A 15,548-nucleotide genomic window follows, 5' to 3' on the forward strand; every position below is an offset into this window, starting at 1 on the left:
TATATATATATATGTGAGATAAAGTTATTATTAAAAAATGTATTAATAGTGCAAGCAAATAAAAATTGAAAAATGAACTACAATTCAAACAATTTTTATTTTAATGCTAGGAAGATTCTGGCACATACGCAAGAGCACTGGTGGAACTAGAGATTGGGATTTAAAGACAAAACTAGTAAAGATGCATATTTTGAAAAGAATCAATCTTACAGTTTATACATTATCATCATTGTCGGATGTATGACAACTAACCTGAACTTAATTTTGAAAACCAAATTTTGTATATGTATCATGCATCGAAGCGTGATAATGTATACGCTAACAGTGTATGTAAGATTAATATTTTTAAAAAGGGTATCTTTATATATTTTAAAAAAAAAAGTGATAAAATATATTTGTTTACAAGGATGCATGTAAATATTTATTTAAAGGGATGTTAAAGGATTTCTCAACTCTTGTGGGGAGAAGGGGTGAAGTGTAATTTCTATTTGGGTATAAATGAATGTTTTCAGTTTTTACTAGGGGTGTACAAGAATATTTGAAATCTTGGGCCGGCCCCCCTTACACCCGCCAGCGCAGAGGAAAATCCGTCGGCTGCTGTTTTTTATTTCTTTCAGAGGTCATTTCGAGTCTCTTTCGTCCCTAATTGACTGAAAACCAAATCAAATAATTTCTCGAACTTGACTGTATCATCTCAAAGTACGAAAAATAGTATAAATATTTAAGACCAAGAAAAGGGGACCAACAACTGTCTACTGAAACTTAGTGAGGATTCTACATGTAGTTGAGAGATTTGTGCTCGTGGAGTTTTCATGGGTGTATTGCTTCATCTTAATAAAAATTTCTATTTTTGCTCAAAAAAAAGGGACCGACAGACATCTAAACGAAGGCCACCTCTCCTAAGGTTTGTAATGATTGCAGTCGCTTTCCTTAAAGTTTGAAAAATTACAAAAACTTTCTTTAGAAGATATGTTTTGGTAACAAATTGTGATGTAAATACAAATAATCTAATGAATATTCTATATTGCTCCTATTTGATTTACAAAACAAATTAAATGAAAAAAAAAATCAAATATCGGCATTATTTACTAAGCAAATAATTTTAAGGTAGTTTTTTTTTTGCAGTAAAATTTAGGCTATATTTTAAGGTATTGTGAAAAAAACTGTTTGTAGCAAATGCATCCTTACTAGTAGGTTATTTATAAAACTAAGCAAAAAGTTCTTTTAAATGACCTATAAATTAAATATAATGTATTAGGTGGGATGAAGTTAGAGCTACTGGATAAAAAATATTTGCAAAATGCGGATTTCTTTTTCCTTTACACCCACTTTTTATTTAGAATTTGTAGAGTTGTCAAGGAAGGTAAGTATTATTTTTTAAAATCTCAAGGGAGGTGATTGCAGTTGTCAGAAATCGCAAGGGAGGGTTATGAAATTATTCCCTAAACAAAAAAAACTTAATTAACAACAAAAAAATGAAGAAATCGTAATTAAGGGGTGATAGCTATAGAAGAAATTGAAGAAATTTGAGAATCTTACATGACAGATAGGGCTTGCTCTCAATTGATCACTTTAGTTGATTATAGATTTGGATTTTAGATAATTAGTCTTTTGTGATGTTCTCGATTATTTTTGCATTCAAATTATAGGTTTTTAAAAATAAAAAAAATTAAAATTCATAATCAATCAAAAAATAAATTTTGTTGATTCTGATTATTCTTTATAATCACTTTTCATAATCAATTTTTGTAAAATCTAAAGTAACGAGAACAAGGGCATAAAAAAGGCAGCTTCAGAGATTGTTCTTCTTCCCTCTCTTTTTCTAATGAAAAAATTTCATTCCACAAGGCAAAAAAGAAAGTAGCTCTTATGGTTTTTTGGGCTTTTAGGCCTTCTTCGGCAACCAGATTTGTCTGTTTAAGAAGAATTAGAAAGTATGGATGGGCTCTAAACCAAAAAAGACCCTGTTGGATTAAATGGGCTCATTAGGCCTTCTCATTTTCGTAAAAGCTATGGTCGCCTGACTTCATCCAAGGTCCATTGCAATGGAAGAAGTTGGGCTCCAAATCTGGTGGAATTTAAGTATTCAGCCTTAATTTACAGGTTAGTTTGGATAATAGAGGATTCTGTGGAAAATGCACTCCCAAATTCAAGAGATTCGGGTACTAAAAACTAAAAACTACCATTTTCAAATTACTTGGATTTAGAGTTAGCTCAACAGATATCTGGATTTGATTTTTTTTTTTTTTTGCTTTAGTATTTAGATGGCAATTTAAAGCACTTGAAGGTTCATTAAATAATACTTTATGTCAACTCAAATTACTCCTTTTTTTTCCATCCCTTCTGTCCCACAATCAATCATGACAGAACTAGTAATTCATCACAAATCTTTGAGATACATAAAAGAGCCATTAGTGCAGCTTTCTTTGTCGAACAAATCATACTGGACGATTTTCAACTAGTTTATTAATAATATTAGCTTCTATTTTATTTTTTAAAAAAAAGAGTCAACATGATTGCTACAGTGAGTTGAGCAATGATTTGGACAGATTATTTGGTGATTTAGATCAATTTGAGTGGCTTTTTAATTGTGCTTTGAACTGATTATTTTTGTAATTTTGGTAATTAAGTTGCCATTCAAAGCCATTCTCAGGTTAGTGGACGTTGGGCTGTTCTCTTATTTGCCATTAGATTTGGCTGTATTTGAAAACTGGCTGTTGATTCTGACGGTTAGAGAGGTGCAAACAAGCCGAGTCGAGTTTTAATAGATGAATTGTATTTGTATTTCAAATCGAATTTTGTATATGTTAGAGCTTCAAGCAGTACAAAATACTTCGTGTTTATATAAAATACAGCTTGGAGGACATCAATTTATGTAGAATTCGTATGTGTTATAATTTTTTTTTTTTTTTTGTCAACACAGGGGTGTCCGGGTCAAGACCCGAAGGCGGCCCGACTAATCCCCTGCGCCTGGAGTACAGCACCACCCCAACCGCACCCAGGCGTTAAGTGAGGTTCGACCCCATGACCTACGAGTGCCGGAAGCAGCCACAGACCGCGTGATCTAGCCCGGGGGGCGTATGTGTTATAATAGCTCTCCTAGAATTGAGTGGATCAGGTGGAAATTGCCTCAAGGGGATCCTGTGGCTTCTCCCAATATTGAAAGGGAATTGAATAGCAACTGAATAGGGATGGTAAAGAATCATAATTACTCTACAGAATTAGCAAATGTTTTGATTCTTCCTTTATTCTATACATGTTCATTGTGATTGAGATTAGTTTACATTAGTTATCACATCTCGTACATCAAGTTCAGCAATTTTGGCATCCTACCATGGTGGTTATATATCTACTGTATTTTGGTAATCTTTCTACGTACAGTGTTTTTTTTTTTTTTTTTTTTTTTTTACTAATTCTACTGAATTTTGCATGTTAGGGATCACTAATTACTTGTATGATCAGCTCAAAAATTGTTTCATTTTATCACAACGATAGGTGAATTAGCAGAAAATTAAAACGGCTGCTAAGCAAGTGAGATCAACAACTGAAAGACATTATCTTAATTACCAGCCAAATTACACAGTAACTAACCAGAATATTGCATCTTCAAAAGAAGACATTGACACATGGCATACTAGCTTACAAAGGATTAAAAATAACAAAAAGAAGAAGAAAAAAAGAAGGAAAGAAAGGTTGGTTCCTTGAACAAACAGCACGGAACTAATTTTCCTTAATATGAATCTCTTGCTAAACATCCATAAATCAGATGGATGCAAATTCTTCATTTATATTCCAAAATCATGTTGTTCTCTGGTGCGAGTCCAACACAAGCCCTCAATATGTTCTCTAGCATTGCCCTCTGTTTTGAAAGTGCATTCACCACTGGTGTGCCTGGTGGTACCTGTTTTTCCCCAAGAAATCAATCAATTACTACACCATAAAATGAATACCATTGTGATTTCAAGCCAACCAGTGCGTTTCTGGTGGTGTGTTGCATGAATGATAAACACAGGAATCAGGTGAAACTGGGCATATTTGGCTGCATTTGTGAGTTTTGAGGCTAAGATTGGCTCTGAAAAATCAGGAGGAAAGAGCAAGTATTAACAACTTACAAGAGGGGCTTTAGAGAGATAGCTGAGAATTGTGGCCACAGGGTGGAAGGAGTGGAACTTTCCCTGAAAACAAAATCAAATTGGAAATGGAAGAGCATAAGAGCAAGTATATGCATAATCAAGAACTCTCTAATCAGAATAAAGGCAAATGATTTTTTAAGTGACAACTGTGACTGACCTCTCCTTCAGCTTTGAGCTGAATGCGAGTGCTAAGTTCAGCAAGGAGGACAAGATCCAAGATGATTGGAGCAGCCAAAAGAGAGTCTTCACAAGTGTTGTGCAACACTATAGTGCTCTTTCCCCCCATAAATATTTCTGATGTGTATTCATCCATGGCTCTCTTGCTGTCTCCAACATATGGCACATACTGCAGCAACATACAAATTTCATCAGCCCCACATCAAATGATCATCAAGAAACTTAAGAATATTAAGAAATCATATGAAGTTTAAGAGATAATTAACTACATATAGCTCCACAAACATGGTTACTTTTAGACACAACTTCTCAATTGCAGTACAAGAAGATGCATTTATTTCTATCAGAGTACCTTAATGACAACAACATGGTCAGGGTGCTCCCCAGGTTCATAAAGGATACCATTGCTGGCAACCATGTCATCCACCACATTGCTTTTGGAGATCTCCTTGGACCTAAAAGTTTGAGGGGCAGAAAGATTCATGCCGTCATTGTTCCCCAAATGGTTGTAGCTCACAATTGAAGTTGGCTGGCAAGCAAATTACACACATCCCACCAAGATAAGTTAAAAGAGTTAGCAGTCCTTTGTAATCTTACAAAACACTGAAGAAGACCGGCTATACCTTGATACCAGCCCCCACAAGGAAATCAACAAGCACAGATTTCATCTTTGTCTGCCCACTCTTGAAGTCATCTCCACCAATCAAACAGTTCCTCTTAATGGCCAAATCAATCAAACCTGACATAATTCAGTACCGTAACCAAATTAATAATTTTTGTCGGATAATTACAATAAACTGAGGGGTTAGAAGCCTGTTCCAAAAAGTTCATCATAAAGATTAACAGAGAAAGGAAGAAACCTGGGACAAAGGTGTTCTGAGGGCTCCCGTTTATAAAAGGGACATTTTCATACATGCAAGCTATAGCATACAAGGTGGAGGGTGAAATCTCAGCCTCATTTCTGTCCAAAGCAGCAAGAAGATTTTCCGTCGTGTCATTAAGGCCAACAGCAACATTGCTGTATCTCTCTGTGTTAGCGGTCCATAAGACAACAATCTTGTCCACCTTGTTCTTCTCCTTAAACTCCCTATTATACACGACAATTGAAAAAAAAAAAAACAGAAATTAGGTAAAGAAATAACCAAGCCCGCTTTATCATTAGCCTTAATGATGATAAGTGTATCAGATTAGTACCTAATATCCTTAATAACTTGTTCAACTTGTTCTTTCTTGGTTCCTTTGATCAAGTTGTTAGCACGTGAGCCTTGATTAGCAGCAATGAAATCAGGGTCATAGATACCAGGGAGAGGGACCATGGATTCCATGTAGGGCCTCAATTGTTTCTGTAGATCAATATCTAAGACCTTAGCCCTGGCCATGGCATCAGCCAAATTCAGGTTGCTTATGTCCCACCCACCAAAAACAATGTCTTCTGGGTTGACCTGTTCATCATGGCCATATCATTAAAAATGAATTATTATTCTTAAAATCATCAATAAGACCTACCCTTGTTTTACACAATCAAGTTATGTGGTGGGCCATGGCCATGCATACCATGGGAAGGAGGCTCTTGAATGGGGCATAGATCTCCTCTCCATTGAAGGATCCAACCCTTATGGAAGATGCCTGGGTAAGAGAGCCGAAGTAATTTGCTTGTTGCACTTTGTCCTTGGTTGCCCAAGAAATTCCCCTGCAAAAATTTTAATTAAGCCATATTCCAAAATTATTTCACCGGATCCCATCAGAATTATACATATAAAAAAAATTCAGTGCTTGGATTTGACTATCAACAACCTTAATCTCAACGAAATTTGAAAACCAAGAATGAATTGACTTACTCCCTGTTTGCAATGACGCCTCCTGTCAGAGTTGAACCATTGTTCCCTCCCCACCCCACAAGCATAACCCTATGCAAAAACAAACCAAACAAAACAAAATCATACCATGAGAAACAAAACAAACTCAATTATGCATTAGTATAATATACCAAAAAAAAACCCTTTTTTTTTAATCACTCCTACTATTTTTTTGCCCCAAGAATCTCTGCATTTTAGGTGATTTGGGCAAAAATAAGAAAAGGGTTGGTTTCAGAATACGAATATTCTCACCCTAATTTGGGGACATGAATATCAGTCCTGAATTCATATTGAACAGATTTGGGCTTGACAATCCACTGATAAGTACCGTCTCTGTTCTCATGAACAAGTTCGGTGGTTTCATAGTTATAAACAGAGTGAATCTCACTCTCGGAGTACTTCACATTGGGGCTGTCAACCTTAAAGTTCTCGATAAACATCTTTAATTACAACAAATAAACAAATGTCAGACAAACCACGCTAGAATTTCAACAACACTCGTGAGGCAGAGGGAGACAGAGCAAGAAAGGCGAAGGAAATAATTGAGCTGAGAAGAAGAAATGGGGAAACAAAAAAAAACCCACAATTTCAGGACTCCAGAAAGGAGTCCTTTTAACTGATTTTTCTTCAAATTTTCCTCTCAATCTCTCCCTGCCTTCAACTGAACTCCTAGAACACCGCTCTCTCACTCTCAAGTGTGTGTTGTGTGTGTAATCTCTGCGCTTGGCTTCCCAAGGGGCTGCATATATAGCCCAAGTGGCTCACTTGGAGGGACACGTGGTGGGAGGTGACTGGTTTTGGCCCCACGTTTTGCAATCATAATTGGCTGCTCGTACTATTTAGTGAAGCTTAGCCATGCAAAATTTTGTATGAAAAGTGAAAACTAAACGAGAAGCCCGTGTTTCTTTCTGTTGCTGTTAGTGTGTGACTGTGTGAAGAATGGATACGTAAATGATATTTGTTGGAGGTGGGAAAATTGGGGAGAATTCAGAAATTGACAGTAGTGGCTAGCCGGTGGACACCAGTCGGGGGCGGGCGTCTAAGCCAAATTGAATCCTCATTCTTCTTTGGATGACTTTGTAGATGAAGGGTGGAATTTGAGAAGTAGCAAAGTAGAAGGTGAAAATATAATTCAAGATCTCTAATTCTTGACCTTTCATCTTGGCAATTGAAAAAAAAAACATTATCTGTGTTCGTGTAACTTATTTCATACTTTTAGGACCAAATATGAAAAAAAAAAATACCTTAGTTAATGCTTTAGAAGCTTATAAAAGCAGCTCATATCAAGCATTATATTATCTTACTATTATTTCAAATTTAAGCATCACATAGTTTGGTATATCAATGCATAATACATATGAGAAGACAAGCAAAAAAGAATCAAGGATTTCAATTCTCAATTGCTCCAACCAGTTCAAGGCCAAGAATGGCCCAAAATTTTTAATTTTTAATTTTTTTTTAGAAAAGTGTGATGGTCCGTTCAAGGTATTAACACTTAAGGTGCGTTTGATAAAACTGAAATTTGAATCCATTAAGTTAGTAAATTGTTAAATATTAAATCTAATACATTTAAGTACATATATATCAAGCAGTGATAAGTGAATAGTTTATTGCTTAATTTTGAGAGCAAATTTTGTCTAAGAAATTCAATTTCACTTAATTAATTTAAATGTTCAATTTTTGGTTATCAAGCGATTTGAATATGTTAAGATCTGATTCCATTAAATTTAAGTGTTGAATTGGATTATCAAACAGGGCTTAGTTGCAACATTCACCCTAAAATAATGTCCTAAATTCACATTTTATGCATTGTCTACCTATACTTAAATGGCACAACCCGTAAGTTGGTTTATGGACTCTTCTATTTTGTGCTCTCGTCCTCTAAACAAAAGTCTAAAATAGAGAAGACGAAAATGGCAGCACACGGTAACATTTTCAAGATTATCACTCGAATCTTAATGCACTTCCACAAAAAAAAAAAAAAGGAAAATTTATATTATTTTATTACGACTCGAATCAACTTTTTGATAAGTCTAGTAATTAATCTTTAACCAATGAAATACTACTGTCAAATTAGACAAATAAATACGCCACAATCTTATTTAAATTGTTTTTAATGTGGAATTAGCGAGCTCCACAATAGACCCCCGTAAAATTTCTCATACAAAACTCACCTTTAAATCTTAATCCTATCTTAACCAAATATCCCCCTCAGAATTGATTGGGTTGAGCTTCAGCAGCCGAAGTCGTCGAGTTAGAGGACTAGTTTGAGAAGGAAGGGAGCGATGAAGAAGGCCTATGGGCAAACGCCACTGAACCACTCGTGTGACGCGCGAGATGAGAGAGACAGGAGTACACGCGTGGCGCGAAGTTGTGAGGCTGATTTGGGGACTTCTGATTGGACAGTGGGTCCCAAATGAGTTCCCTTGAGAACGCACTCGAAGCAATTGGGACGGCTTTGACGGCGACCGGTGAATCACTCTATCGTATCAACATCCATCCCTCCCAATGGGTAAAATCAGTTAGGGAAAGGGTTGTGGAGTAGAGTGGTGAGCCATACTTCCGGTGGGGTGGGGAAGGGGCCTCTCTTCCTCTCATGCAATTGCATAATTGATGGTCCAAACTTGGGTGAATTTGTAATTGTACATATGGATATATTGTGAGACACAAATTTTAATGAGTGAAAAATTCTACTTTGTCTTTGCTTTTTTTTTTTTTTAATGTATGTGAGGGGTCTTGCGTCAAAAACCTTTATTTACACTTTCTTCTCTCGTACCACCAAATCTATCCCTCCCTCCCTCCATGTTTTTGCTTGGTATTGCTTAACTGTGTGCATTTATAATGTTAATACTTATATTGTATGGTATGATGGACAATTGGTGATTGCAGAGTCCCTGAATCTAGAGTTGCAGATGAATCGAACTCAATTGAATAGCTTGTAAACTTGTTCGGTCAAAATTTGAGCTCAAACTTACGTTGATTGAGTTCGACCTCAAGTTCAAGCCACTTGACGAGTTGAATTCGAGTCTAATATGTGAAGTTTGAAGACTCGTTGAATTTGATCAAGCACAGTCAAGCTTCACACACACACACATTTTAATTTTTTATTTGTTAATATGAATGTCTATTTTGTCCCCCATTTAACATTATATAAAATATAAATTCATCTTTCCAATTAGGCTCGATTTGCATGAGTTCGAGTTCGAATTCAAACTTGAGTAAAGTAAAACAAAATCGAACTTGAGTTCGAACTTGAGTAAGGCAAAACAAAATTGAACTCAAAATCGAACTTAATTTTCAAGAGTTCGAGGTCGAGTTCGAACCCATGTTTTTTTGAATTAGAATTAAACTTGAGTAGTGCACTACTCGAATCCGACTTAACTCGTTTGCCCCCTTGTCCGAATCTTCACTTGGTTCCAATTTCGATCCCCTCTTGCTTAATATCAACTAAACTACTTAAAAAGTTCAAATTTGAAAAAGAAAATGATAGTGTTTCTCAGACATGTGATATGAAAAAGGTGATTAAAAGCAAAATCTGTTGGATTGGAAGTAGGGTTAACTTTTATTTTTAGTGAAATTGCCAAATTGGCTATCTTGAGTTTTGATCAAGTATGCACCACACAAACACCATCATACACTTGTGTAGAGTATAAACAACCAGATACGGTAGTATGTTTCGTTTCATCTTAAAAAGGAAGAAGATTCGAATCCTTGACTCTTTGAGGTGCTAAACCAATTTAATAAGTTCGGACCGGGAAAATTGAAATATTAGGTTTGTTTGGATAAATGATTATTTGCAAAATAAATTTAGATTTGTGTCATAAATATATTTTTAAATTATCATTTATCTTTCAAATGAGCCTTTTGCCACAAAAAATATTACCGAATAATTTTATAACTTTTTTTTTTTTCCAAATAACCTACTAACCAATCACAATGATTCTTGGACTGCACCCTTTTTTTTTTCGCTTGCTTCAAGTGTCTTATTCCATTTTCCCCTCATCTCGAGCTCGATAACTATCTTCCAAATGAGCCTTCATTTGTCTATATAATCACAATTGATCTTTACAAGCCACCCGATATTTTTATGACAATATAGACTGTGACTCTTATTTACAAGTCACAAGATCAGTTTTAACTCATATATGAATGTCATACTATTATTTATCACTTAAGATCATACCCTTTGTCTCTAAAAACCATGCTTATTATTAGTTATTACTATCACCAGTTTATGTAATAAAAAGTAAACTTTTCGTGACTTACAGCAATCCAACAAGTTAGGAAAGCTTAAAATTTCTTGCAGCGTTAGAAAAAGAGTTCTTTGTAGACCTATAAACTAATTTTCTTTATACAAATATTTTCCATAACTTCTCGCTGTTGCCACAACGTAATTGTTTGATCAAGTTGAAGTTTGCTGAAATAGCTTTCTGGGCTACTTTTGCATCACTTTCATTAGTCAAAGATTCGAAGTAAAAAAGGAAGGAAATGTTCGGTTTGCACGATGATCATTAACAAATTGATCAGTATTCTACGAATATATGTGAGTATGACATAGATATGGTGCCATCAATATTAAATTTTGGTAAGCAATGGTCCTAGGAGTGCCTTTGGAAAATTGACCCCAAGGCCAAAATTTCTGAATACAGCCATCAATCATCATCTGAAATTCTCGTGAATTAATTTTAATTTCCAGAACAAGTTAGGAGTAAATGTGAGAAAAAGTTTCAGATACAGCTGGATGTCACATTTGGTTATTGAATTTAACCTACTTTGTTTTTTGTTTTTTGTTTTTTTTTTGGGGTAATGGGGTATACCGTATATGTATGTGGGGTATCAGTATGAGTTGAATTGCTCCGGGGCTTTTCTTTCCAAAATGTCACTCGTGCAACTTCAGTGATATGAGTTTTGTCATAAATAGATCTTAAGCACAATTAATGTGGTTTCCAGTAAGCTGTACTACTAAAATTTCTAATTTAGATGCTTTTCTTATGCAATTAAGTAATTTGAATCTAATGCAAGTCACTGTAATTTCTGGCTTAACTATTTCTTTTTTTTTTTAAAGAGAAATAATATGTACTTTGAAGTCTATAGAATTTATTTCCTACACTGACAGTGTATATATTGTCAGCATTGGATGAACAATAATTATACAAAATTTGAATTTAAAATTCAACTTTTACACATATGTTATAAATTAAACGATGATGGTGTATACACAATCAGTGTATATAAGATTTATTCATTATTTTAACCATCTGATTCCCTTCTTTAGATGCTCCAAAAATTATTGGTTTGTTTGGATTGGGCTTTATTTCCCCAAATTTATTTGCTTACATCATTATTACAATTTCCAATACACTTTTTTACCTTCTCAATTACCTTTTTATCTCATATACATCACATCACAAAAAGTACTACAGTAAAAATATCTCTAATAATTCACAATCCAAATAGACCCATTATTATTATTATTATTATCCAAAGGACAAGGGTAAATTTGACAGGAATCTCCAACCACCAACTCCATGTATGGTCCTGATGCAAACCCTTGGCATGAGCCATGAGTGGCTATCATATTTCCAAGTACATGAAAGGTCCCTCCCTACTCATGCATGCATGTTAGCACATTTGGTCTCTGTAAAATTAATTGGGATGTGCAGGTATCCGTATATAAAAATTAATTTTTGCTTACCTAATGTAATTGCTTTCACTTTCTCTTTCACTTTCACGCATGGTGGACCATTAGAATCTCAAAAGGGCTGCTAAAGGGCAGACAAAAAACACGTATAAGTTTTCGGATTACATAAATGTAGACACTCACTTCTCATTGGACAAAATGTTCAATTCTTGTGTTTGTTTTTATCTATCTTTTTTTTTTTTTCTTTTTCGCTTTGTTTCTTATCAAAAGCATGCCATATGATCGATCGGAGGCCAAATCTACTACTAACCCACAAGAGATCACTATCGTTTGAGTGGTTCTAAGGCATTATGAATGATACAAGTCATTTTGCGGCTGTAATTTTTTTTATACCCTTTCATTCTTTTATATACCTTTTTTATTTTCAATTGTTACACATAAAATTTCAACTCTGAATCCGACAATGAGGAAAAGCTGTAATCAAAGTATAAAAATAACCACAAAGCTTTCAACTATTTCTACTGTTTCTTAAACGTTTTTTTAATGCTATTGGTTTGGGGTTTTTGGGGTGGGGTTGGGGTTGGGGACTTGTATGCCTTTTTGGTCATAGGTAGAAGTTTTAATCACTTATTCGTCCTTAAAAAAAAAACGGATAGATCTTTTATACACTGACACTGACAGTGTATATATTAGTGGGTTTAGATATATGCTACATATACAAAATTTGATGTTTGAATTCAAATTCAAATGATGTGACATTCATCTAATTCCGTCAGTGTATATACTGACAGTGTAGGAAAGATTAATTCATAAATCAAGATCTTTCAATTCAGATTTAATTATGCTAAATACACCAAAAAGCTTCATCCCTCCACTCGAGTATTAATTCATCTTTTGTTTTTGTATTATAATGCAGAAGTAGTTCAAAAAATTGACTTTGAGCTTCAAAGGAAATATATGCAGTTCGAAATCAAAGGTTGTCAGCCGTTGTTGATTAGAATAGTTAAGCCGCAACAATTTTGAAGTACTTGAACGTTCTCATTACTTTAATTATATTATTCATTCTTTAGAGTTTCTAGATTTGCCCAGTGATGTTTATCTTATCATTATCTGGGTTGAGTTGAAGTCTACATGTCGATTCTGATAAGATTTGCTGTTTTTTGTCTGATTTACCTCATAATTTATTCATTTATTCTTTCTTAAATACATGGAGACTTGCACAGAGCCGTGAACACAAGAGTAATCAACAAGGTAATTGAAATTCTTTAATAACTTTTCGTTAATTTTGGCTAATGAATGTTCAGCCACACTCATTAATAGGGGTTGAAAATTTGAAGTGTTGGTTTTTTCCTTTGGAGAAAAGTGATATTAAGTCGAAATGTGACTAAAAATGAAGTGAAAATGCGTAGTTTGTTCAGATGGTAAATTGTGTGTGTTAGCCGGAGCCCTCCCGCAAAATCTTTTTTTTTTTTTGGGTTGTGGCGTTTGTAAGAGAATGAGCATAGCTTGTCTAATAGTTCTTTCAATCGTGAGGTAGGTTATAAGGGTAACTGTTAGGATTTCTTCTTCTTTTTTTTTTCTCCCCGTTTCGGGTAAAGGTTGAGTGCAAACTCGCGCGCGCACACACATATGTATAGTCTTGAGATATGCATAGTTTATTTCCAATCGACAAGACGTTGGTTTAATAGTTAAGATTCAAATTGCAGGAGTTAGAAATTTTGAATTTAAATTTTCCTTCTTTTTCTTTGCTTCTTAAATCTAAGGGGTTAACAAATATGGATAGTGAACAAAGCCCTTTTTAGTAAAATCGTGGAAGAAAACAACCAAGATGCAAGAATTGGAACCACTGTGGAAGACATTATGAAGATGAGAGAAGATTTTAGTAAATGTTCCTTCTCTTTTGGGGGTAGAGAGGATAATTATGTCAGTCATGAGTGGACAAAATTTGCCTTAAATTTAGTCACTGAAATCCAGTGGAAGGACTCCTTTCCTGCTTGGTTAACTAGGTTAGCCAGGAGAGATATGGGGGCAGTTGCTCCAATTTTGTAACTGGTATTACTGTTTCCTCTTTGCAATATAGTGCTATGTTATCGTCTTGGAAAAAAACAAAAAACAAAGCCCTTTTTTTTTTTTTTTTTCAAAATAAGTGAATTATTGAGTTGTTGAGAAGATATGATTAAGTGAGGGGTTCCACAGCCTGCTCCCATTATACTAAGAAGCCCAGTCTCCTCGTGTGCTTTCTTTCCCAATGTGTTTCTATGCTTTTTAATCCTACCCCACTAATTTTTACACTTTTGTTCCCTGTGTAACTGGAACAGTAGTAAAATTTAAAAGAGTAAATATAAAATACATTGCTAGTATATACACTGTTACTGTTTGATTCATTACATGTGTGTAAAAGTTGAATTTTAAATTCAAATTTTACATAATTGTCATTCATCCAATATTGAAAGTGTATATACTGTCAGTGTATAAAAGATTAATCCAACTTCAAAACATGCGCAATTTCCTGATGTAATGATGTAATCAGCCTCAAATTTTGGTGTATATTGGGACCATGGAAAATAAAAACTGAAAATGACTTTGTTAGGAAATGAATGATGAAAAGCGAGTAAAAATTTCTACGAGAAAGTGCTAGGTATTGAACAAGGGGTTTGTCAAGTTGACCAGCTATTGTGGTACCAAGAAAGAACCCAAAAAAAAAAGATGCTTTGAGCCAAACTTTTTGAAAAAATAATTGATTGGAATCATGTGGATGTTTTGGACACTTTTCTTTTCCACTTTTTTGTCCTTTTTCTTCCTTTTCCCTTTCTCCAATTTCTTTTTCCTGAATGAATAGGCAGTAGAGTTGTGTAGGATGCTCTACTTAATGAATGAATTGATGGCCAAGTCAATTCCATTGAATTGTTTTCTCCAATTTGGTGAATCACGAGCTTCCTTTTTCGTGCCAATGAAAACAAAGGTTGTTGTGAAGAACGTTGGGGTGCCATCGATGCAGGCAAGCCAAAATTTTGGCATTCATGATTCCAGAAAGCCGCTGTTTATTTGCCTTATCTTTCTTTTGTGGAATCAGAGGGCTTGGTTTTTAATGTCCCTTTATTAGTTTCTATTTAGAGTTGAAAGAAGAATTATACTCATGCACCTATAAAAAAAAGGAAGTTGAAATGACCTAAGTCCGCCTGTGGATTGAGGCATCCAAAGAGAGCAAATTTTGTTAAAGCAAATTTTGCTAAAGAAATTGTAAAATTTTTTTTCACACGTGTCATGCATTCAAATCTGATACATAATGAAACAATAATTATAGTGATGAAGAACATATTAATCCAACTATATATAGCTAAACAAATCTAAAAGGAATTTGAAAGTTTATACTGAATCCTGAGTGCCTAGTGAAGATTTTAGTGAAATTTTATCATCCACTCATCAAAATATTATCGCAATAAACTTAAAATTGTGTACCCTTGAAGGTAAGTTGGTTAAATAATATTTATCTTTTTTTTTTTTATCAAAACAAAAAGCTTAAAATTGTATACATGAATGAAAAGCTTTATCCTTTCATTGCTTTAAAAATAAATAAAAAATTTCTACTTTCGCTATTGTTGTATTTTCGTATATGATTTATTTTAGAGGTCGACACTTGGATATTGGAATACCATGCCGCCATTGACAAGGCTTCTACGTCTCGTGGCTTCGGAAAAGTAACATTTGGACTCATGGCGTCAACATGTCATCGTCAAAGCC

At 34.5% G+C, this 15,548-nt stretch overlaps 1 protein-coding gene across 1 annotated transcript; it reads right to left on the reverse strand.

Annotated features, from left to right (window-relative positions):
• Nucleotides 1-3,532: 3,532 nt before the first annotated feature.
• LOC113701921 (inositol-3-phosphate synthase) lies at nt 3,533-6,885 on the reverse strand. Its single transcript, XM_027222829.2, has 10 exons — nt 6,419-6,885; nt 6,149-6,217; nt 5,865-6,000; nt 5,505-5,752; nt 5,171-5,397; nt 4,934-5,049; nt 4,663-4,839; nt 4,291-4,479; nt 4,113-4,175; nt 3,533-3,901 (listed from the first exon to the last, which is right to left on the reverse strand). The coding sequence occupies exons 1-10, from the start codon at nt 6,604-6,606 to the stop codon at nt 3,782-3,784; spliced, it is 1,533 nt and encodes a 510-aa protein (XP_027078630.1). The 5' UTR covers nt 6,607-6,885; the 3' UTR covers nt 3,533-3,781.
• Between the last annotated feature and the right edge of the window lie 8,663 nt (nt 6,886-15,548).

This window comes from Coffea arabica, chromosome 7e (genome assembly GCF_036785885.1).
Source record: "Coffea arabica cultivar ET-39 chromosome 7e, Coffea Arabica ET-39 HiFi, whole genome shotgun sequence".
Taxonomy (NCBI): domain Eukaryota; kingdom Viridiplantae; phylum Streptophyta; class Magnoliopsida; order Gentianales; family Rubiaceae; genus Coffea; species Coffea arabica.